The 23,350-nt window shown below is 36.4% G+C and overlaps 1 protein-coding gene across 4 annotated transcripts in view; it reads right to left on the reverse strand.

Moving 5' to 3' along the window:
• The window catches only part of N4BP2 (NEDD4 binding protein 2), an 81,654-nt gene that overhangs the window by 51,514 nt on the left and 6,790 nt on the right, over positions 1-23,350 (reverse strand). For all 4 annotated transcript variants that reach the window (XM_029946955.1, XM_029946965.1, XM_029946975.1 and 1 more), the window contains exons 2-4: positions 21,246-21,343; positions 3,869-3,955; positions 1,860-2,201 (exon numbers count right to left, since the gene is read on the reverse strand). In XM_029946955.1, coding sequence (XP_029802815.1) covers positions 1,860-2,088 — 229 coding nt within the window. In that variant the 5' untranslated portion in view covers positions 2,089-2,201; positions 3,869-3,955; positions 21,246-21,343. The remainder of the gene's footprint in view (positions 1-1,859; positions 2,202-3,868; positions 3,956-21,245; positions 21,344-23,350) is intronic.

A 23,350-nucleotide genomic window follows, 5' to 3' on the forward strand; every position in this document is an offset into this window, starting at 1 on the left:
CAGCAACAGTGAAAAAAATGCTTATGTTATGCTTAAAAGGCAGAATACACAATTGCATCAATGTTATTATTTCAAAATATCAGTATTTATGAACAAGGTATAGAGAAGATCCTGGAAAAGAGGAATTTTTTTATCAGGATGTAAGGGTAATGTATTTTTCTTGTAACTCCTCATTGCTATGTTAGTGTGTGAGACAAATTTTAAACACATCACATCAGTAAATAAATGCTGAAGTCACATAAAGTTCTATATACACTGTCATTTCTGAGCATTATGTAGACTGATAAAAACTGTTTTTCTGCATACATAATAGTGAAGCTCACATCACAGACCACATAAAGAATAAGCATGGAAGTTTATCACACATTACCAAAACTTCCCCAACCAAAAATAATTCTATCTTATATGAATCATAGCTAATACCAATACTAAGCATCAACATTTAAAGGATTAAAGCAACATTTAATTTACTCATGCAGTCAACTTTGATAGTTTCTTGTCTATCGACATACTTCTAAACAATTTATTACAAGTTATTAATAAACTATACTGAAGACTTGACCAAACAAACCTCAGTTCTCACCAAAAAAGTCCTATGAGGTACTGTTTTATTTTTCTCATTAACAAATAAGAACACAGAGCCAGAGAGGTTAAGTGGCAGGGTTGGAAGTCTAACCCAGATTTCCTGACTCCAAGGTCAATACTGTGAATCTACTCTACTACCATCAACTCTTAATAAGCTCTCATTCCCACAATTACAATCTTTTCCTTAAGGGGAACACCTGGGTGCCATTTGGAGTGTCACTGTAACTACTGTATTGTAAATGATGGAAAAATAATTGCATATGTTAAAAAAAATAAGTGTTATATTCTAAAAAAAAATAAAGTTACAAAAAAAAGAAAAAATACCTTAAAAAAAAAAGAAATGTACATACCCCAGGAAAGAACCTAGCAAATATGACATTATTAATGTTTTATTTATACAGATCAAAACATTTTGGAATAAATGGTTAGATGGATTAAAAAAAAAAAAAAAAAGAACACACCTGGGTGGCGCAGTTGGTTGTGTCTGACCCTTGATTTCTGCTCAGGCTATGATCCCAGATTTGTGGGATCAAGCCCTGCATCAGGCTTCATGCTGAGCATGCACCCTGTTTAAGATTCTCATTCTCATTCTCTCTCTCTCTCACCCCACCTCTCTGTTCCTCCTCCTTTATCTAAAAAAATAAAAATATCTTTTCACTCAATAAATATTTACTAAGGCCCTAATATGAGTCATTAGCTATTTTAGGGGCTGGGGATACAGCAATAAAAAGTTTATGAGCTCTGTCTTTATGGAGCTTACATCCTAAGATAGTGGTTCTCAGTTGGGGACGATTCTGCTCCCCAAGGGACATAAGACAATAGAGGAGCCGTTTTCAGTTGGCACAAAGGGCTGCTGAAGGTTGCTACCAGCATCCACAGAGTACAGGCCAGGGACACTACGAAACGTTTTATGCACAGGAAAGCCATTCACAACAAAGAACTATCCAGTCCAAAATGTTGATAGTTGGCACTATCTAGAGGGTTGATAGTTGGCACTAACCTGTTCTAGAGGGAAGATAAAAAGAAATAAAACATAGAATATGATATCTTTACATACATCTTATCCTTCGAACTGTACATTTCTTGAAAGCAGAACTCTGCTTTCTTCTTCATGTCCCTGACAGTACGAAACTTAGTAACTTGCCATAGCAGATGCTCAATAAATTAAAAAAAGAGAAAGAAGGCAGTCATTTTTGTATATTACTGCTGGTCATGGCAAAGTACATGAAGTCTTCTTATAGGATGCAAAGGATTCAAACTAAACTTTTTCTCACCTTTGAAATCACATTCAGAAAGCATCAAATATACTACATCAGGATCCAGATCAGAAAACATCTCTGAGATACTGGTGAAGAGTTCTTCCTGATCAACTTTTGTGTCACACATGGAAGGAAGAGTAGTGGTTGGTTCCTCATGACTAGCAACACTGGATACGACAACTTTCTTAGAGCTTGCAGTCTTCCGAAAAGGATTTCCCCCAAGATTTCTCCTTCTCCTTGGCATTCTGACTTCAAAACTAAAATGTTTCCCTTTTCTTATTTAAGATGTTTGATATTTAAGTCATACCTCAAAGAAAACACGGTTAAATATCTTGCACAATCCAGCAGTAATAGGACCTAAAATAGAAAGTAAGACACTCAGACTATATAGTTATATTACCATTTCTAAATTCGGAATGATATCTTTATTTAACTCTAAGAGAGGACCATCAACTCTGGCAACAAAGCCAAAAAGCAGTCCAACAACTTTTCTCTCCAAAATATTCAAGTTTTGCCAGGATTGAACATGTTAAAATTTTAAGATATTAACAAATATAATGTATCTTCACAAGTGAGTACACTGTTTTACTATCATTACATTTAACAAAAATAAAAACAATATTCATAATGACAATGTCTACTGAACATCCACATTGGGATGTCTAATAGGCATCATAAACTTAACATGTCCAAAACTGAGCTCCTGATCACCTACTTCACACCTGCTTTTCTCAGTCTTTCCCATCTCAATTAATGCAACTCTATCCTTCCAACTTCTCAGGTCAAAAATCTTGGAGTAATTCCTAAGTCTTCCCATCCCACATCCAAACCGTAAGCCAATTTTGTCAATGCAACCCTCAAAATGTATCCAGAATATGACCTTTCCTCTCTATCTCACTGCTGCCATAGCCTGTTGCCGAGATTACCTGTAAAAGTCTCCAAACCAATCTCCTTGCTTCCATCCTTGCCCCTTCACAGTCTATTTGTATTTAGCACAGCAATCAGAGGGACTCAGTTGAACCTTAAGTCAGATCACACATCCCTAGGGGCTTCCCATCTCATTCAGGGCAAAAGCCAGAATTCTTAAAATGGCCTATAACCCAGACACTTGTTACTTCAGTGCGGTCATCCCTAACTCAGTGTCACTCCAGCCACACTTCGCCTCCTTGTTCTTCTTCAACCACACCAGCCATGCTCACTCCCAGGAATCTTTATATTTAGTTCCCTCTACCTAAACAACTACTTTCTCAGTATCTGTAAGGTTTATTTCCTCACCACCTTCCTCAAATGTTACCCACTCAGGAAGTCAGTCCCAACACATATCCTTTCCTAACTTGAATTTCGTCATAAGACTGAATCATCTTCTAACACAGTACATATTTCATTTGGGGGGTGGGGGGTTTTGTCTTCTTTTTTTATATTTACTACCCATACTCAAGTAAAGTATAAGCTCCACAAGGGCAGGGACTCATTGATCTGGAGAACCCCAGGCAGCCTACTTGCTCTCTTCACCTGCATGTGTCTAATAACCATTTCAAATTTAACAGAGGCAAAACGAAATGACATTTTCCCTAAAATCTGCTCTAACCCTTTGGTCTAGCTAATATCATCATTGTATTCTGGTGTCCTAAATGCTCTTTCTGCTTCCAACTGTCTCCTACAGTCTATTTTCAACATACCACCCAGAATGATGTTCCTACAACAACATACTACATACATACATACATACAACACATAACAAGTCAGAAGGAATCAGGGCCTGCTCTAAATCCTCAAGTGGTTCACCATGTCACTCAGTAAAAGTTGAAGTTCTTACTGTGGCTCATCGTCCTGCCAGCCTTTGATGCACTCTTCCCCAAAATATTGGCATTGGTACTCTCACTCCTTCAAACCTTTATTCAAGTGTCACAGCCAATGACTTCTTCTTTGATTACCCAATTGAAAATCATCTCCCCCAATCCCTGTGCCCCAATCTCCCCTTCCTATCTACCCATTGCCCTTAATACCCATACTTTCAAATTTACCTTTTAATTAAATTTATTGTGTCATAGCTCTCTCCATCTTCCAAAACGGTACTGTCTATATGGCAGCAGCCAGCCAGCCACATGTGCCTATTTAAATTAAATAAAATTATACCTTTATATATTAATAGCACACAAAGCAGAATACAGAGGGGAAAAAAATTACCACAGACAGAGAAGGGCCTTATATAATCATAAAGGATCTGTCCACCAAGAAGACATGGCAACCCTAAATGTGTATACACTAAACACCAGAGCCACTAAATAAGGGAAGCAGAAACCAACAGAATTGAAATGAGAAATGGACAAGTCCACAATTATAGAAACTTCAAAAGCCCTCTCTCGACAACTGATAGGATAACTAGACAAAAGATCAGCCAGGATACAGAACACCAAGGATACAGAACACAGTAACACTATCAATTAAGGACAATCAACGTTTATAGAACACTCCACCCAACAACAGCAGAATACATTATTTTCAAGTGCCTACTGAATATATACTAAGAAAGACCACAGCCTAGATTTTAAGACAAATTCCAAAACCAAATTTTAAAGAACTGAAATCACACAAAGTATACACTCTGACCACAATGGGATCAAGCTAGAAATCAATTAAATCAATACATCTCGATAGACTTGGAACCTAAGCAATATACTAAATAATCCATGGGCCAAGAGAAAGTCTCAAGAAAACATTTTAAATCCATTGAAATCAATGAAAAAGAAAATATACCATATCAAATGTAAGACACAGCTAAAGCAGAAATGATGGACATTTAACGGCAAATTTACAACCAAATGCGTACAATATTACAAAAAGAGGAAAAGTCTCAAATTAATCAATAATCTAAGCCCCCATCACATTACCTAGAAAACGAAGACCAAAACAAACCCAAAGCCAGCAGAAGGAAGGGAATAATAAAAATAAGAGCAGAAGTGAATGAAACTGAAAACAGAAAAGCAAAAGAAAAAAATGACTGAAACAAGCTGATAGTTTTTAAAATTTATTTACTTATTTTGTGAGAGAGAATGCACATACACACTCTCACAGGGGAGGGACAGAAAAATAGAGAGAGAGAGAGAGAGAGAGAGAATCCCAAGCCAGTTCTGCATTGTCAGCAGAGAACTTGAAATGGGGGCTCAAACACAAACCATGAGATCACGACCTGAACCGAAACCAAGAGTCAAGACACTTAACAAACTGAGCCACCCAGTGCCCCACAAACTGATAGTTTTTAAAAAGAACCGAGGGTTGAAGGAGGAGGGGGAAGGGGAAGGGAGGTGGTGGTGATGGAGGAGAGCACTTGTGGGGAAGAGCACTGGATATTATATGGAAACCAATTTGACAATAAACTATTAAAAAAAAGAAAATAAACTATATGAAGAAATAAATAAAAGTACACTCACTTTAAAAAAAAAAATTAGGGGCGCCTGGGTGGCTCAGTCGGTTGAGCATCTGGCTTTGGCTTCGGCTCAGGTCATGATCTCACGCTCGTGGGTTGGAGCCTGGTATAGGGCTCTGTGCCGACAGCTAGCTCAGAGCCTGGAGCCTGCTTCAGATTCTGTATCTCCCTCTCTCTCTGACCCTCCCCTGCTCACACTGTCTCTCTCTGTCTCTGAAAAATAAAAACATTTTTTAAAAAATTTTTAATAAAAAAATTAAAATTAAAAAAAATAAGATATTTAAAAAATGACAAATCTCTAGCATGAGTGACAAAGAAGAAAAGAGAGAAGACACAAATTACCAATGTCAGGAATGTAAAAAGGGATATCACTACAGAACTCTGTATGCTGAAAACTTAATATAAAACACTGATGAAAGAAATCAAAGATCTAAATAAATGGAAAGACACGGCATGTTCATGGAGAAGACTGAACATAGTAAAAATGATAATTCTCCCCCAAAGTGATATACAGAATTCCTACCAAAACTCCAGCAAGATTTTTTGTGGATATGGACAAGATTATTCTAAAATTAAAGGGAAAAGACAAAGGAATGAGAATAGCTAATTCTGAAAGTGAAGAATCAATCAACTCAACTTCAAGATTTGTTACATCACTACACTAAACAAGACTGTATGGTATCAGTGGAGGGACAGACATATAGATCTGAAAACAGATTTCAGATCTGGAAACAGAAGAGCAAACCCAGAAATATACCAGCATAAATATGTTCAACTAATTTTTGACAAAAGTACAAAAGCAATTTAATGGAGAAAAGTCTGTTCAGCAAATGAAACTGCAGCCAATGGACATCCACCTATTAAAAAAATAAACTCTGACCTAAGTCTCACACTTTATAGAAAAATTAACTCAAAGTGGATCAAGAACTTAAATACATAAAACTATTAACATCTTTAGGGGGAAAAACAAAAAACAAAAACAGGAGAAAATCTCCATGACCTAGAGCTAAACAGAAACACCAAAAGCATGATCCACAGGAAAAACTGGTAAACTGTACTACATCAAAATTAAAAACTTTTGCTCTGTGAAAGACCATGTTAACAAGATGAAAAGATAAGCCACAAACTGGAGAAAATATCTGCATACCATGTATCTAACAAAAGGTTAATATCTGACATATATGAAGAACTTACCAAACTCCATAGTAAAAAAAAAAAAAATCAATTAGAAAATGGGCAACTAACATAACATTAGAAGGATATACAAATGGTAAACAGGCACATAAAAGATGTACAACACCTTGAGGCATTAAGTAAATGCAAATTAAAACTACATACGAGATATTATTTACACATCTATCAAACTGGCTAACTAATAATACTAATAAAAACTAATGATACCACCAAATACTGGCAAGGATACACAGAAACTGGATTGCCCATAGGCTCTGATGGGAATGTAAAATTGTACAGCCACTTTGGTAAACAGTTTGGTAGTTTCTTTAGAAACTAAACATGCGGGGTTGGGGGGGCGCCTGGGTGGCTCAGTTGGTTAAGCCACCAACTCTTAATTTCAGTGCAGGTCATGATGTCTCGGTTTGTGAGATGGAGCCCCATGTAGGGCTCCGCGCTCATAGCATGGAGCCTGCTTGGGCTTCTCTCTCCTTCTCTCTCTTCTTCCTCTGCTTGTGCATGCATGTGTGTGCAACACCACACAACATTTCAGCAATTGCATTCCTGGTCATTTATGTAAGAGAAGTGAAAATTTATGTTCACCCAAAAACCTGTACACAAAGTTTATAGCAGCTCTATTCATTCAATCTGAAGTGTTTATTCAGATGCCCTTCAACGGGTGAACAGTTAAATTATGGTATTTCCATTCCATGAAATACTAGTCAGCAATACAAAGGAATATACTAATGATACACAAAACAACCTAGATGAAATTCCAGACAGTTATGCTGAGTGGAAAAGAGCCAATCCCAAGAGGCTATATATTGAATAATCTCATTAATGTAACACTTTTGAAATGACAAAATTACAGAAATAGATTAATGATTGCCATGGAAGAATGGGGGGAAGGGCAAAGGGGTGTGGCTATAAATGGGTAAGTTGAGAGACTCTTATAGTGATGGAAATACTCTGTACTAATGACAATATCCTGGTTGTGATACCACAGTATTGCTGTGCAAAGATGTTTCATTGGGGGAACTGGGTAAAAAGCACAGAAGACTTCCCTATATTATTTATTAGAACTGCATGTGAACCTACAATCTCAAAATAAAAAGTTTAATTTTGAAAAAAAGCATGTTAAATTAAAAATTCATTTCCTCAGTCATACTAGTCACATTTCCAATGCTCAATTACTACATGTGGTTAATGACTATTATACTGGACAGCAGAAATAGTAAACTTTCCCATCAGTGTAGAAAGTTCTATCGGACAATATGTTCAGGAATATAAGTTCCATGGAGCAAGTGAATATCTCATCTTAGGAAGATAAGAAACTATAAGCAAAAAGGTACAAAAAAGAAATCTTAAAAGAAAAAAGTACTAATACACCTAGCCACATTTAAATGTAAAATACCTATGTATCAAAAAAATTTTTGAGGAAAAACATGTATAATATACAGAAATGGTTTCTAACTTCTCTCCTTCCATTCTTTCATGAACAGGGTTTTGCCTCCATCATTTCTACAACTACACTAAAACTGCTCTTATCTACCAACAGTGCACAAGACTTCCTATTTCTCCTCATCCTTACCAACACTTGTTACTTCTTGTGTCTTTAATTTTAGCCATTCTGACAGGTATAAAGTGATATCTTGGGACCTCTGGGTGGCTGAGTCAGTTAGGCTGCAGCTCAGGTCATGATCTCACTGTTCATGAGTTCAAACACCTCATCAGGCTTTCCGCTGTCAGCCAAAGCCTGCTTCAGATCCTGTCTCCCTCTCTCTGTCCCTCTTGTACTACCACATGCACTCTTTCTCTCAAAAATGAACATGTTAAAACAAAAAACGTAGTGTCTTGTTTTAATTTGCATATCCCTAATGATTAGTGATGGTGAGCATCTTTTCATTTTTCTGTTTCATTGGTCTATATGTCTTCTTTAGGAAAATGTCCATTTAGGTCCTCTGATCATTTTTTTTAAACGTTTATCTTTCTTGTTTTCTTCAAAAAAGATTTCTTTTTTGTACTTTTTTGCTTATAAAGTTTATCTTCCTAAAATGAGATATTTTGAGAGACAGAAAGAGATAGCACAAGTGGGGAAGGGATAGAGAGAGGGATACAGAATCCAAAACAGGCTCCAGGCTCTAAGCTTTTAGCACAAAGCCTGACGTGAGGCTCGAACCCACAACAAATGAAATCATGACCTAAGCTGAAGTTGGCTGCTTAACCAACTAAGCCACCCAGGCAGCCCCTCTGCCCATTTTTAATCAGATTATTTGGGTTTTTTGGTATCAAGTTGTATGGAGGTCCCTCAAAAAATTAAAAATACAATTACCATATGATCCAGTAATTCCACTATTGGGTACTTACCCAAAGAAAATGAAAACACTAATTCAAAAAGTCTAGCATTATTTTTAACAGCCAAGATATGGAAGCAACTCAAGTTTCCATTGATAGATGATTAGATAAAGAAGATGTGGTATATGTACATAAACATACACAGTGGAATATTAGCCATAAAAAAGAATGAAATCTTGCTACTTGAAACAATATGAATGGACCAGAAGGTCTAATGCTAAGTAAAACAAGCCAGAGAAAGACAAATATCATGAGTTCACATATACATGGAACTTAAGAAACAAAACAAATGAAGACAAAAAAAAAAAAAGGCCAAACAAACAAAAAAAACCAGACTCTTAAATACAGAGAACAAATCAGTGGTTGCCAGAGGGGAGGTCAATGGGGGATGGATGAAATAAAGAGGATTAACAGCACACTTAACTTGAGGAGCACTGAGAAATACACTGAATTGTCAAATCATTATATTATACACCTGAAACTAATAGAACATCACACGTTAATTATACTTGAAAAAATATTAAAAATTTTTTAAAAGGGGAAAACAACAGTTTTAGAAATCTTAAGCAACCAAAAGGTCTGGTACCTTCTCCCATATTCATTTCAAAGTACAAGCCATTCTAAACTAAACTAAGTGAAAAGGAAGCCCAGTTCCTTTTGGGATGAAATGAAGGTTCTCATTTCCCACCTGACTGTAATCTATGCTGTGCTTTTTATGTCAAATATTAATTTTTTTCCAAAACAATTAAAATTAAATTGCTCTTATCTAAATTACCACTGACATACATGTCAATAATAAAAGTCAATGATAAAAGGTCCAATTCACCAAGAAAACGTAGTGATTCTAAGTTTGCATTCAGTTTGTAAAATCGTTCCCTCTATAACTATTAGAAAAAAGGAGCACTCCAAACAAAAAGGAGGAATAATACGGACATAGAAGATTTGAGCCAAGCACTATACAACTTGACTTAGTATCTAAACAAAAATGGGCCCAATAACCACAAAATATACTTTATTTTCAAATATATATACGGGCGCCTGGGTGGCTCAGTCGGTTAAGTGTCTGACTTCGGCTCAGGTCATGATCTCACAGTCTGTGGGTTCGAGCCCCGCATCAGGCTCTGCTGACAGCTCAGAGCCTGGAGCCTGCTTCAGATTCTGTCTCCCTCTCTCTGTGCCCATCCCCTGCTCTGTCTCTGTCTCTCAAAATAAAGACATAAAAAGTTAAAAAGAAAAAACAAATATATATTGAATTATATTAGAAATCAGTAACTAAAATATAACTAGGAAACACAATTATTTGAAAATTAAGAAATATACTTCTACACCCGAGTCAATGAATTCCAGTATGCTAATTAGTGAAATGTTAACATTAATTTAAAATAATTAAAAACTAATATTATTTAGAAAATCCCTTGACCAAATAAAAATGTATATCCAAACTTTGTGAGATACAATTACAATCATGCACAGAAAAAGATGTATATAAGTACATATATTAGAAAAAAAAAAGAAGGGCTGAAAAATCAACCACCTAAGCATTTAATAAAGTTGGGGGGGAAATAGTGAAATAAACCCAAAGAAACTAGAAAGGAAATAACCAACAGAATATACAAAATAAAAACAAATACATAGTAAAGGGGATCAGAAATGTCAAAAGATAGTTCTTTCACATTTAAACAATTATTTTTTTTAACACTATTAAGAATGACACATCCCTGCAATGCCTGGGTGGCTCTGTCCATTAAGCATTCGAGTTACGCTCAGGTCATGATCTCACAGTTCCTGAGTTTGAGCCCCACATTGAGCTCTGGGCTCTGCTGACAATGTGGAGCCTACTTGGGATTTTCTTTCTCTCTTTCTCTCTCTCTCTCTCTCTCTCTCTCTCTCTCTCTCTCTCTCTGCACCTCCCCTCCTGGAACTCTCTATCTTGAAAGAAACGAAGAAAGAAAGACAAATCCTCCCCCCAAAATAAATAAGAATGACAAATCCCTGGCAAGGGTGATCAAAAAAGGAGAAGGCACAAATAACCAATATCAAAAATGAAAAAAGGGATATCATTATCAAGTCCACAGACATATTTAAAAAAGAGATAAAAAGATACCATAGACAATTTTATGCCAATAAATTTTAAACTTCAAATGAAATGCACATTTTTTAAATACATGCCATACTATATTTGATAAAACAAGATTTAATAGCCCTGTCTCTATTAAAGACATAGAATCTATAACGTAAAACTTTCCCACAAAGAAAACCTTAGGTCTAGGTGGCTTCTTAAGTAAATTCCACTAAATAATCTCTAATACCAATCTTACACAAACTCTTCCAGAGACGAGGGAAAAAACTTCCTAACTCATTTTATGAGGTCAACATAACCCAGATACCAAAACCTTATAAGGATATTAAAAGAAAAAAATTACAGGCCTGTTTCACTCATGCAAATAGATGCAGGGACGCCTGGGTGGCTCAGTCAGTTAAGCATCTGACTTCAGCTCAGGTCATGATCGCACAGCTCATGAGTTCAAGCCCTGCGATGGGCTCTGTGCTGACAGCTCACAGCCTGGAGCCTGCTTTCAGTCTCCCTCTCTCTCTGCCCCTCCTCTGCTTGTGTTCTCTATTTCTCTCTCTTTCTCTCTTTCTCTCTCTCTCTCTCTCTCTCTCTCAAAAAATAAAATAAACATTAAAACAAATTTTTAATAAAAAAAGAAAATAGATGCAAAATTTCTAAGTATTAAAGTAGTAATATATAAATTATATCATACAAAATATAAAAACCTTATTAGTCATAAAAATATACATCACAACTAACCTGAATTTATTTTTAGACTATAAAACTGTTTTAATACTTGAAAATTAATCAATGCAATTCCTGATATTACCAAGAAGAAAAAGTCACATAATCAACTCAATGTATGCAGAAAAAATAGTTGAAAAAAGTAAACATCTACTCATGATAAAAACAACACAAATTAGAAACAGATAAAAGTATTTACCAAAAAACCCCACAATTCATACTTAATTATGAAATGCTGAAAGTTTACCTTCTACAGTCAAAAGTAAGACAACATGATTGCTATCACCATTACTATGCTACACTGTCCCAGAGGTCATAGACAGAGCATTAAGACTTAAAAAGGAAATAAAAGTTGTAAGGATTAGAAAAAAAAGAAATAGAACTATCATTATTCACAGACAATACAACTGAGTGCATATAAATCCAAAAGAATACACAGATTATCTTTTGGGATTCCCAGATAATTTAACAAGATTGCTTGACTGTATTTCTCTACATCAGCAATTAGAAAATAAAAATTAAATCCGGGGCGCCTTGGTGGCTCAGCTGGTTTAGCCTCTGACTCTTGGTTTTGGCTCAGGTCATGATATCAACAGTTTCTCGAGTTCAAGCCCCATAATGGGCTCTGCACTGGCAGGGTGGAACCTGCTTAGGATTCTCTTTCTCCCTCTCTCCCTTTGTCCCTACTCGTACTGTTTCTTTCTCAAGTAAATAATCTTTTTAAAAATTTAAATTAAAAAACATTAAATCTAATGGTCTATACCCATCAGCAGCATTTACACAGCTGATAAATCCCTCCTCCACAGATTATGCTAAAGACATTATCTTCTTTTAAGAACAGGGCCACTATCAGAATTTTCTCATCATTCAACTTGTTAAAAATGAAGTGTTCCAGGACTTAGCCCTAGGTTCTCTTCTTTTCCCTGAATTACCCACTTCTTTGGTGACTTCATCTACTCTCATGGCTTTGAACACTAACAAAATGCTAATAATTAATATCTCCAAACTGCACCTCTTCCCTGACCCCAGACCCACATCAAACTACCCACTAAACACTTTGTGTATCAAAAGACACCTCAAACCAGGCATGTCTAAAAGTGATCTCGATCTTCCACTGCAGACCTGCCCTAACTTACAATCCTCTCAATCTCAGCTAATGGCAATTTCCAGTTGCTGAGGCCAAAAAAGTGAAAGTCATTTTTACCTCCTCTTTCCTTGGTACTTCATCTGATTTTCGGCAAATCTTGCCAGTTCTAAATTCAAAATATATTCACATCACATGACAACTCTTTGCTTAACATTTGAGGAACTGCCAGACTGTAATCCGGGGAGGCTGCCCATTTTCAATTTCCACCAGCAATGTATGGGGTCCCCATTTCTCTTTATCCTCAGCAATACCTAACATTCTCCATCTTTTTTATTATGACCATCCTAACAGTATCTCATTATAGTTTTAACTGCATTTCCCTAATAAATAATGTTGTAGACCATCATTAGGTGTGCTTATTAGCATTTATATATCTTCTCAAAAGACAGGTCTATTCAGATCCTCTGGCCCATTTTTATTTACTTATTTATTTATTTAATGTTTTTTATTTATTTTTGAGAGTCAGGGAGAGACAGCGCAAGCAGGGGAGGGTCAGAGAGAGAAGGAGACACAGAATCTGAAGCAGCCTCCAGGCTCTGAGCCAGCTGTCAGCACAGAGCCCGACACAGGGCTCGAACCCACAAACTGCGAGCTCATGACCTGAGCTGAAGCCAGACACTTAACCGACTGAGCCACCCAGGTGCCCCTTTGGCCCATTTTTAAATTTAATGGTCACTTCTCAACATTAATCAGTTAGAAGAGTTCTTTATGCATTCTGAATGAGTCCTTTGTCAAATACCTTCTCTCATTCTGTGGACTGTCTTTTCACTTTCTTGATGGTGTTCTTTGAAGCATACTTTTTACCTTGATGAATTAAAAAACAATTTTTTAAATGTTATTTATTTATTTATTTTTGAGAGAGAGAGACGGTGTGAGCAGAGGAGGGTCAGAGAGAGAGGGAGATACAGAATCCAAAGACAGGCTCTAGGCTCTAAGCTAGTAGTCAGCAGAGCCCAATGCGGGGCTCGAACCCACAAGCTGTGAGATCATGACCTGAGCTGAAGTCGGATGCTTAACTGACTGAGCCTCCCACATGCCCCTCACCTTGATGAATTTATCTATTTTTTCTTTTGTCACTTAAACTTTTGGTGTCCTAAGAAACCACTGCTTATGCCAAGGTCACATAGATTTATGCTAATGTTTTCTTCAAAAAGATTTACAGTTTTAGCTTTTACATTTACATCTTTAATCCATTTTTATTTAATTTTTATATATGGTATGAGATAGGAATTCAAGTTAATTCTTTTTCATTTGGATATCCAGTTGTCTCAGTACCATTTGTTGAAAAGACTGTTTTTTCTGGGGTGCCTGGGTGGTTCAGTCAGTTAAACATCCGACTTTGGCTCAGGTCATGCATGGTCTCGTGGTTAGTGAGTACAAGCCCCACATCAGGCTCTGCGCTCTCAGCTCAGGGCCTAGAGCCTGCTTTGGATTCTGTGTTTCCCTCTCTCTCTGCCTCTCCCCTGTTCATGCTCTCTCTCTCTCTCTCTCTCTCTCTCTCTCTCTCAAAAATAAATAAACATTTAAAAAAATTTTTAGGGGCGCCTGGGTGGCTCTGTCGGTTGAGCGTCCAGCTTTGGCTCAGGTCATGATCTCACAGTTCATACGTTTGAGACCCACGTCAGAATCTGTGCTGACAGCTAGCTCAGAGCCTGGAGCCCGTCTTCTGACTCTGTGTCTCCCTCTCTCTCTGACCCTCCCCTGCTCACATTGTCTCTCTCTCTCAAAAATAAATAAAACATTAAAAAAAATTTTTTTAATTTAATTAAAAAAAACTATTCTTTCTTCGTTGAATGGTCTTGGCATCCTTGTCAAAAATCAATTGGCCATAAGTGTAAAGGTTTATTGCTGGACTCTCAATTCTATTTTACTGATCTTTAAGTCTACTCTTATGCCAGTATCATATCATGTTGATTTGCAATAAGTTTTAATATCAAGAAAAGTAAAACTTTGAACTTTGATCTTCTTTTCCAAGACTTTTGACTATTCTGGGCCCCTCGAAATTCCATGTGAAATTTAGAATTAGTTTATCAGTTTATGCAAAGAAGCCAGATGGAATATTGACAGGGACTATATTGAATCAGTTGATCCTAAGTCAAAGGTTTGCTTTAAAACATCCAATATCTCTGCGTTTCATGTGGAGTAAAAGCTCAAGTTCTTAAAATAGCTTATTTAAGACACTAAACAACCTGGTTCCCTAATAACTCTTTCAAATTATTTCTTGTTAACATGGATGGACCTCGAGGGTGTCAGGCTAAGTGAAATAAGTCAGGCAGAGGAGGACAGTTACCATATGTTTTCACTCTTAAGTGTAACAGGAGAAATTTAACAGAGAATCATGGGGGAGGGGAAGGGGGGAAATAGTTGGGGAGAGGGAGGGAGGTAAACCATGAGAGACTCTTGAATACTGAGGGCTGATGGGGGAGTGGGAGAGGGGAAGGGGGGTGATGGGCATGGAGGAGGGCAGTTGTCAGGATGAACACTGGATGATATATGGAAACCAACTTGACAATAAACTATAAAAGAAAAAAAATAAAGTGACTCTCAAATCTAAAAAAAAATCTTTTCTTGCTACTCTCCGTCATGCTCTTTCTTAAATTCACCCAGTATTCTCCTTCTTCACTGCCCTTATACTTAATTTGTAACCTGAAATGCACTTTCCCCAGATATCTACCTGATTCATTTCTTTTAATTTTTTAATGTTTATTTATTTTTGAGACACAGAGAGACAGAGCATGAGTGGGGAAGGGGCAGAGAGAGAGAGGGAGCCACAGAATCTGAAGCAGGCTCCAGGCTCTGAGCTGTCAGCACAGAGCTCATCACAGGGCTCAAACCCACAAACTGCGAGATCATGACCTGAGCCAAAGTCAGAAACTCAACTGACTGATCTACCCAGGGACCCCTAACTGACTCATTTCTTATGAGACTTTACTTAAGGCACCTTTGCAGCGACCTAACCACCTTACATAAAACTGCACACACATGTTCTCTCCATCTCCCTTTCATTATCACGTTATAATTTAGATGTTTATTTTGTTTAATGTCAGTATATCCTAACACTTTAGAAAGTGAACTCTTTGAAGGCAAATGTTTTTGCCAATTCTGTTCACTTTTCATTGCCATCACTAAACTAAATAAGTAACAAACTACATATCAATACTAAAAACAATGTCTAGCACATAGTAAGCACTCAATAAACTTCTGCTAGATAAATGAAGGTTTAAGGTAAGTAAAAAGAAACAAGAAGAACAGGAAAGCAATAGGTACAGGATTCTAAAGAGAAATAATAATATACAAGACCAAATTTAAAGTTTAACCCCACTGGGGCACCTGGGTGGCTCAGTCAGTTAAGCAGCTGAATCTTGATCTCAGCTCAGGTTTTGATCTCAGGGTCATGAGTTCAAGCCCTATGCTGGGCTCCACGCTGAGCATGAGGCCTACTTAAACAAAAAAAAGTTTAACCCCATTAGTATAAAATGGAATTAACAGAGAATATTATTGGGGCTCAGTCAGTTAAGCATCCAACTTCAGCTTAGATCACAATCTGATGGTTGATGAGTTCGAACCCTGCATCAGGCACTGCGCTGACAGCTCACAGCCTGAAACCTGCTTCAGATTCTGTGTCTCCCTCTCTCTCTGCTTGTGCCCCATTCCCACTCTGTCTCGGTCTCTCTATCTCTCTCTCAAAAATAAACATTAAAAAAAGTATTATTATTATTATGTTACCTACCTAATAAATAAAAAATAACTTTTAAAATAATAAAACCCATTGTTGGCAAAGCCATAGTGAAATAGTAATTTTCATATATTGTGATGAGAATAAACTAGCATAACCTTTCTAGAAAGCAAACTGCCACTATGTATCAAGAAATCTTAAATTACAATGACCCCATGAACAACCTTGGGAATGGCTAGGAACGCCAACCACCCACACAGTCAAAAATACAACAGGTTTTGACTTAACTAATACCCTACTGTTGGATGGAAGCCTTACTGAGAACATAAAATCAATTAACACAAATTTCGTATTATATACTGTTTTGTTACAATAATGTAAGCTATAGAAAAGAAAATGTTATTAAGAAAAAATAAAGAGAAGAAAATATACTTACAAAACAGTAAACAATCTGCATATGAATAGATCCAGGTTGTTTAAACCAGTGATGTTCAAGGGTCAACTGTACTTGTATTCTTTGATATAATAATTCCACTTTTAGGAATTCATCATTAAAAAATTAGATTTACATAGATATTTAGAGATTCAAAATATAGTAATTTTTCCACAAAGAAAAACTAAAAAACAACTAAATAATGAGAAAGGAAAGATGAAATAATTTCTGGTGCTAGGAAGTATAATTTGTTAAATACTTAACACATGCCAGCTAGAATGTTAAATCATGAATTCATTTAACTCTTAAAATAGTAAGTACTATTATGCCTATTTGGCAATAAGAAATAAGAAAACTAAGGACTAGAAAAGTATCAAGCACAATATCCCTTTAGATTCCGAAAATGGAATCTATACAGTCATTAAAGACTGTATTTTGGATAATATTTAATTGAGGGTTGTTTTTTTAAACATTTATTCATTTCTGAGAGAGAGACAGAGTGCAAGTAGGGGTGGGGCAGAGAGAGAGAGGGAGACACAGAATCAAAAGCAGCTGAGCTGTCAGCACAGAGCCCGACACGAGGCTCGAATCCACCAACTGTGAGATCATGACCTGAGCCGAAGTCCAATGCTTAACCCTGAGCCACTCAGGCGCCCCAAAGGTTTTTTTCAAGACAATGTTAGAAAAGAAAGCAAGACACAAAACTTAATATAACTTATACAAATAACTAAATGGGACTAGATCAGACTGTAATATTAGACTAGAAATCTCTGGGTAATTGAGGCTACAAGTAATTTTATTTAATTATTTTTATGTTTTTACTTATTACTGAGACAGAGAAACAGAGCATGAATGGGGGAGTGCCGGAGTCCCGCTCCGACCGGTCCAGGGGTGCCCCGAAGGAGGGCTGGCGTCAGCGCGAAGGGATGCACACAGACAGCTCAGGTGAACCAATCTGGAGGTTTACTGATTTTTCAGCAAACTTAAACCTGCTTTCTACTTTCTATATGTTTGTGTCAAACTTTTGTTTTTACCCTCAGAATGTTCTCAGGGAATTCATCCTTAAGAAAACTTTCTAGTTATTTCCTTGCGTTTCTGCTTAAAGCTTCAAAGAATTAATCTTTAATCTTACTATTTCTTTGCCTGACAAGCTAGAGGGCTAGTTACTTTCTAGATTTATGTTCTAATTGTTTTAGCTGAAACTGGTAGAGCCTATTCTTTAGAGAAACTGGAGCGTGACTCCTTTCTTAGTTTCTGCCCACTGTAACCTTTTACAGGGCATGTTTTCTTCAAAGTGCCCTTAATGATTAACTGATTGCTAAGTTTTCAGGAAAGCCCAGTAAGAAAATGCAAGCTGACTGAATAAGCTGATTGATTAGCAGAAGAGACAGAGTAGTTTTGCTTCCAGAGAACCGCTTTGCGGTCTTGTTTTGTCGACCCCCTGGGCTGTGCCATTAGGTGGGTGATGAAGTTCGGCTCCTGGCAAGGTAGGAGCAGAGAGAAAGGGAGACACAAAATCTGAAGCAGGCTCCAGGCTCTGAGCTGTCAGCACAGAGCCCAACACGGGGCTCGAACCCATGAACCATGAGATTATGACCTGAGCTGAAGTTGGACACTTAACCGACTGAGCCACCCAGGCACCCCAAAAGTAATTTTATTTTTAACATGATCTCTTTTTACATACTACATTCACATTTCCCAAATAATCTATAATATATACATACTTTAACCATCAGGGGAAAAGACAACAATTACTATTATCAAAGCTGAATCTTAGACTTCCCTCTATACTTACTCCTCTAGCTATTAAACCATGTATCACTCCTACCTCTTTTTCCACTGGAAAAAGATCTAAACATGTAGGCAGTTCCACTGTCCAATATTTAGTAAAGAATGTCATTATATATAAAAACATACACTACTGCCCAAATCCCAGTTTTACTTTATATATCCAGATTATTTCAACCCCATTTATTCACTTGAGTAATGTTCAACATTTTTATCAAGTGATCTTATGCATCCTCTTTTTTCCATAAAGAGAGCCTTATTAATAAACTAATTTAAACAAGGTTATATAGCTTCTTTACATACATACCTGACCTAAACAGAAGGTATATTCTACAAGGATATGGGATATAAGGATGGGTAAGTAAGGTTTGATATATAATGGAGAAATGTGAAAGAACTGGCTCAAATGAAGAACCTAAAAACAAATAATATAAATGTTTGTTAACAATGAGATCATGAATATATTAATTTCATACACACAGTTTCCAAGCTCTTTTACCTCTATTATTTAATTTTAACCTGATAGAGAATCTAATTAATACATACTTGCTCACTGATTATCATCAAAACACTCTAGCATGGTAAGCAGGTCTTATCAACTCCAGGTTTTTTTTTTTAACAGATAAGGATATATATGTTCTTTTAAACATTAAAAAAAATCCTAAGTTAACATTAAAATTTATAATAGTAGTAAAGTGAACATGAACTCTAACAAAGGTATGGCAATGGTCAGTATTGCCATTAAAGTAAATATACCAGTACCTTTCCTATTGAAAGCTACATCATCAGTTCAACACTAACACTAAAAAAATCTTCCATGTCATTTTATAGATTTATCTGTTATATTTATATAAGGACTACTAATTATAGACAATTACAGAAAAATAAACAGAAAATAGTAAGTTTCTATAACAATCAAGAAGATATTCTATTTAATATGCAATATCATCTGCAAAGAACAGGCCTAAGAAAACTGATACCAAGAATCAAATTTATTAATAACACCTTAGCTCCTTAAGACCATTAAAAAAGGAACAAAAACAAAAAGCATCTCTCTAGAGGTGCCTGGTGGCTCAGTAGGTTAAGCGTCCTTGGTTTTGGCTCAGGTTCATGATCTCAGGGTTTATGAGCTCAGTTTGTGAGTTCGAGTCGCATGCTAAACTCTGCACTATCAGCACATAGCCTGATTGGGATATTCTTTCTCGCTCACCCGCTCTCTCTCTCCCTCCCTCCCTCCCTCCCCTGCTTGCATGCCTTCACACATGCACCTCTCTCTATATATATTTCAAAATAAATACTAAAACTTTTTAAAAAGGGCGATCTTTAAAAAAAAAAAAGCATCTCTCTATAAAGAACATATATGGCAGTCATAGGACTCAAACATGGTATCCTACCAAAAAATATCAAGAAACATCTCTTTCAGGGTGCCTGGGTGGCTCAGTAAGTTGAGCATCTGACTCAACTCCTGATTTTGGCCCAGGTCATGATCCCAGGCTCACGGCATCCAGCCCTGTATCCCTGTATCGGGCTTGCCCTAGGTAGGAGTGGAGCCTGCATAAGATTCTCTCTCTCCCTCTGCCCCTTTCCCCACTCACCCCCTCACTCATGCTCTTGCTTTCTCTAAAATAAAAAAATAAAAGAAACCTCTCTCTCATAAACAAATGCTACCAAAACCATCCATCTGTACTGGAGATTAAGTTTCCTACAAAATGATTTTAAGTGTACTACTATGATAAAGGTAAGATAATACTAAATCTCATCAAAGTACCAAAGAGTGTGTCACTGAAAAAGACAGCATTTACAGAAAATGTAAACAATAATTTTAAAATATATCTGTCATAAGAACTATTATAATTGATCACTGAAGACATCCTAAATGTCAATGGATAAAAGTATGGCTAAATAAATTATGGTAAAAATCACCTTTTAGAATACTAAACTATTCTAATGAATGAAGAAACCCTATGTGTGCAGAAACCAGAAAGATCTCTTAGACATATTCTTAAGGAAAAAAGCCAGTTGTTGAACAATATACACTTTTAGGCAAAGAATCAACGAAGGTGTATTTCTCTATAGAGTTCAACACTTTCCATAATTCTTCACTACATACTGCCAGTGCTCACATTGTTGATTTTACCAACATATTTTCATCAGTATGTGTTTATTTCCTATCAGTCATGTTCCCTGATAACATGGTAAGTTCTCAGGGTGCCTGGGTGGCTCAGGGGATTGAGCATCTGACTCAACTCCTGATTCTGGCCCAGGTCATGATCACAGGCCTCTGTATTATGATATATACTTCAATCTGGCAGTTAGCCATAGTCCCATATAGGAAATGAGTGCACAAATAATATATGCAGAGGGCTAACAATATAGGAAATATGAAGAAGCAGTTTAGAAACAGAGAAACTAAAACACACATTAAAGTGGAAAACCAGGACTACCAATACAGTTGTTTTATGCAACCACAAATTCTTCAAGAAATTCTAGTAACAATATTTGTGACTACATTTTCCTTCTGAAAGGCTTTTTTTTTTTAATTCAAACAAAAAGGCTTGAGAACCTACGTGTAAAATATTCAAACTCTGACTTTAGTCATACTTACCATCTGCCTGGCATTGATGCTACCACTGTGCTTAATAAGGCCTCAGCTGATATCTGCAAACTCTACAGCTCTTCCTGTTAACCCAACATGTCTTCTTACTATAAAAAAAAATAAGTTACATTTTTATATATAATAAAGATAAATTTATATCACACTGTAATCCTAAATGATACCTAAGTACAAAATATACGTAATATTTATAATATTTCCACAGAGAAAGCCACAAAATTAGAATAAATGAATTAATGAATAAAAGAAAGAAAGAACAAACCAAACTTATTTGCCACCACTGGGGATAACTACTACTATCTGGAAATGGTTATATTAAGGGAAAAAACAAAGCGTTTATTCCTCAGGTAGAACATTTTTTCAAAGTAACAAAATAGTCCTAACTGATGAGGGAAATTTCTTCATAGAAGATGACTATGCAAAAGGAAAGTAAAAGGAACAATAGAATTTTAATATTTATAATGAATAATTGAAGAATCAATAATCATCAATGAAGGCTAAAATCATTAGGTGAAAGGTTGATAGAGATTTACCTAATGTCAAAGCACCATGCACAGATGGCTTACTGGATGCAAAACGGAAAAGATAACTTTATAAAAAATGATCTGGTTGTCACCACCTTAGCCTGGTGATGGAACACAGCATCGAAATGAAGGGACAACTAAATGCTATGTGCCTCTTAATATGAAACAATATGAGTACATAGCATGACTTCTTCCATAGTATATGGAATTCCATAGAATAGCATAGTATTCGTCCAACAATCTGTAACCTGACTCTGAAACACGTTTAGATCTAACACCCAGTTTACAAAAAAGAAAAAAAAAAAGAAAAAATATAGGGGATAGGGGAAGAAGTTATACTACACCACGAATAAATGATCAGCAACCAAAAAATGCCAGGCATTCTCAAAAGAGCTAAGAAGTCTGTATCTGGGGTAAAAGAGGGAAGGTGGTAATAGATAGGTAAGAAAGGCAGTTCTATAATAAAAAAAGACTCAGATAACTAAATGCAATGGATAGCTCTTGGTTTTAATTTGGTATTAAAAAAATAATAAAAGATGTCTGGGGAACAACTGAAGAAATATATGGTATGAGTATTATATATTATTGTTATCTTGCTAGGAATAATGGTTTTATAGTTATATTGGAGAATACCCTTTTTCTGGAAGACATATGCTAAATAAAGATAATTTCTTTCATAATTTTTTAAAAGAGCAAATTTCAAGCTAAATCCTTAAATAAAATTTAGCAAAGTCCAAAATATATACATTTTTAACATAAACATATAATACTCAAAAAAGAAACCAAAAAATAAATCTCACTTGCCACTATTTACTCTTTTTTTTATATATAATGTTTATTTTTTTTAATTTTTTTATGTCTTTTATTTATTTTTGAGAGAGAGAGAGAGACAGCGCGAGCAGGGGAGGGTCAGAGAGAGAGGGAGACACAGAATCTGAAGCAGGCTCCAGGCTCCGAGCTAGATGTCAGCACAGAGCCTGATGCGGGGCTCAAACTCACAAACTGTGAGATCATGACCCAAGCCGAAGCCGGACGTTTAACCGACTGAGCCACCCAGGCACCCCTGTTTATTTATTTTTGAGAGAGAGAGAGGGAGAATGAGAGAGTATGAGCAGGGGAAGGGCCGAGAGAGAGGGAGACACAGAATGTGAAGCAGGCTCCAGGCTCTGAGCTGTCAATACAGAACTCGACACAGGGCTCAAACTCACGAACCATAAGATCATGACCTGATCAGATGCTTAACCGACTGAGACACCAAGGAACCCCCATTAATTTACTTTTAAATGGTTCAAGAAACTCATACATACATATACATATATGTAAAGTAAACGTGGCAAAATTAACAAGGATTGAATCTAGGAGGTGGGTATACATGAGTTCAGTGTACTATTCTACTTTTCTATATGCTTAAGAATTTTGCTAATAAAAGTTTCTAAAATGTACCATGCTTCAAGTAAACTAGTTTAGCTCTACAAAGTAAAAATTTCTGGGGCACCTGAGTGGCTCAGTTGGTTAGGCATTCCAATGCTTGATATCAGCTCAGGTCACAATCTCACAGTTTGTGAGACAGAG

This window comes from Suricata suricatta, chromosome 1, assembly GCF_006229205.1.
Source record: "Suricata suricatta isolate VVHF042 chromosome 1, meerkat_22Aug2017_6uvM2_HiC, whole genome shotgun sequence".
Taxonomy (NCBI): domain Eukaryota; kingdom Metazoa; phylum Chordata; class Mammalia; order Carnivora; family Herpestidae; genus Suricata; species Suricata suricatta.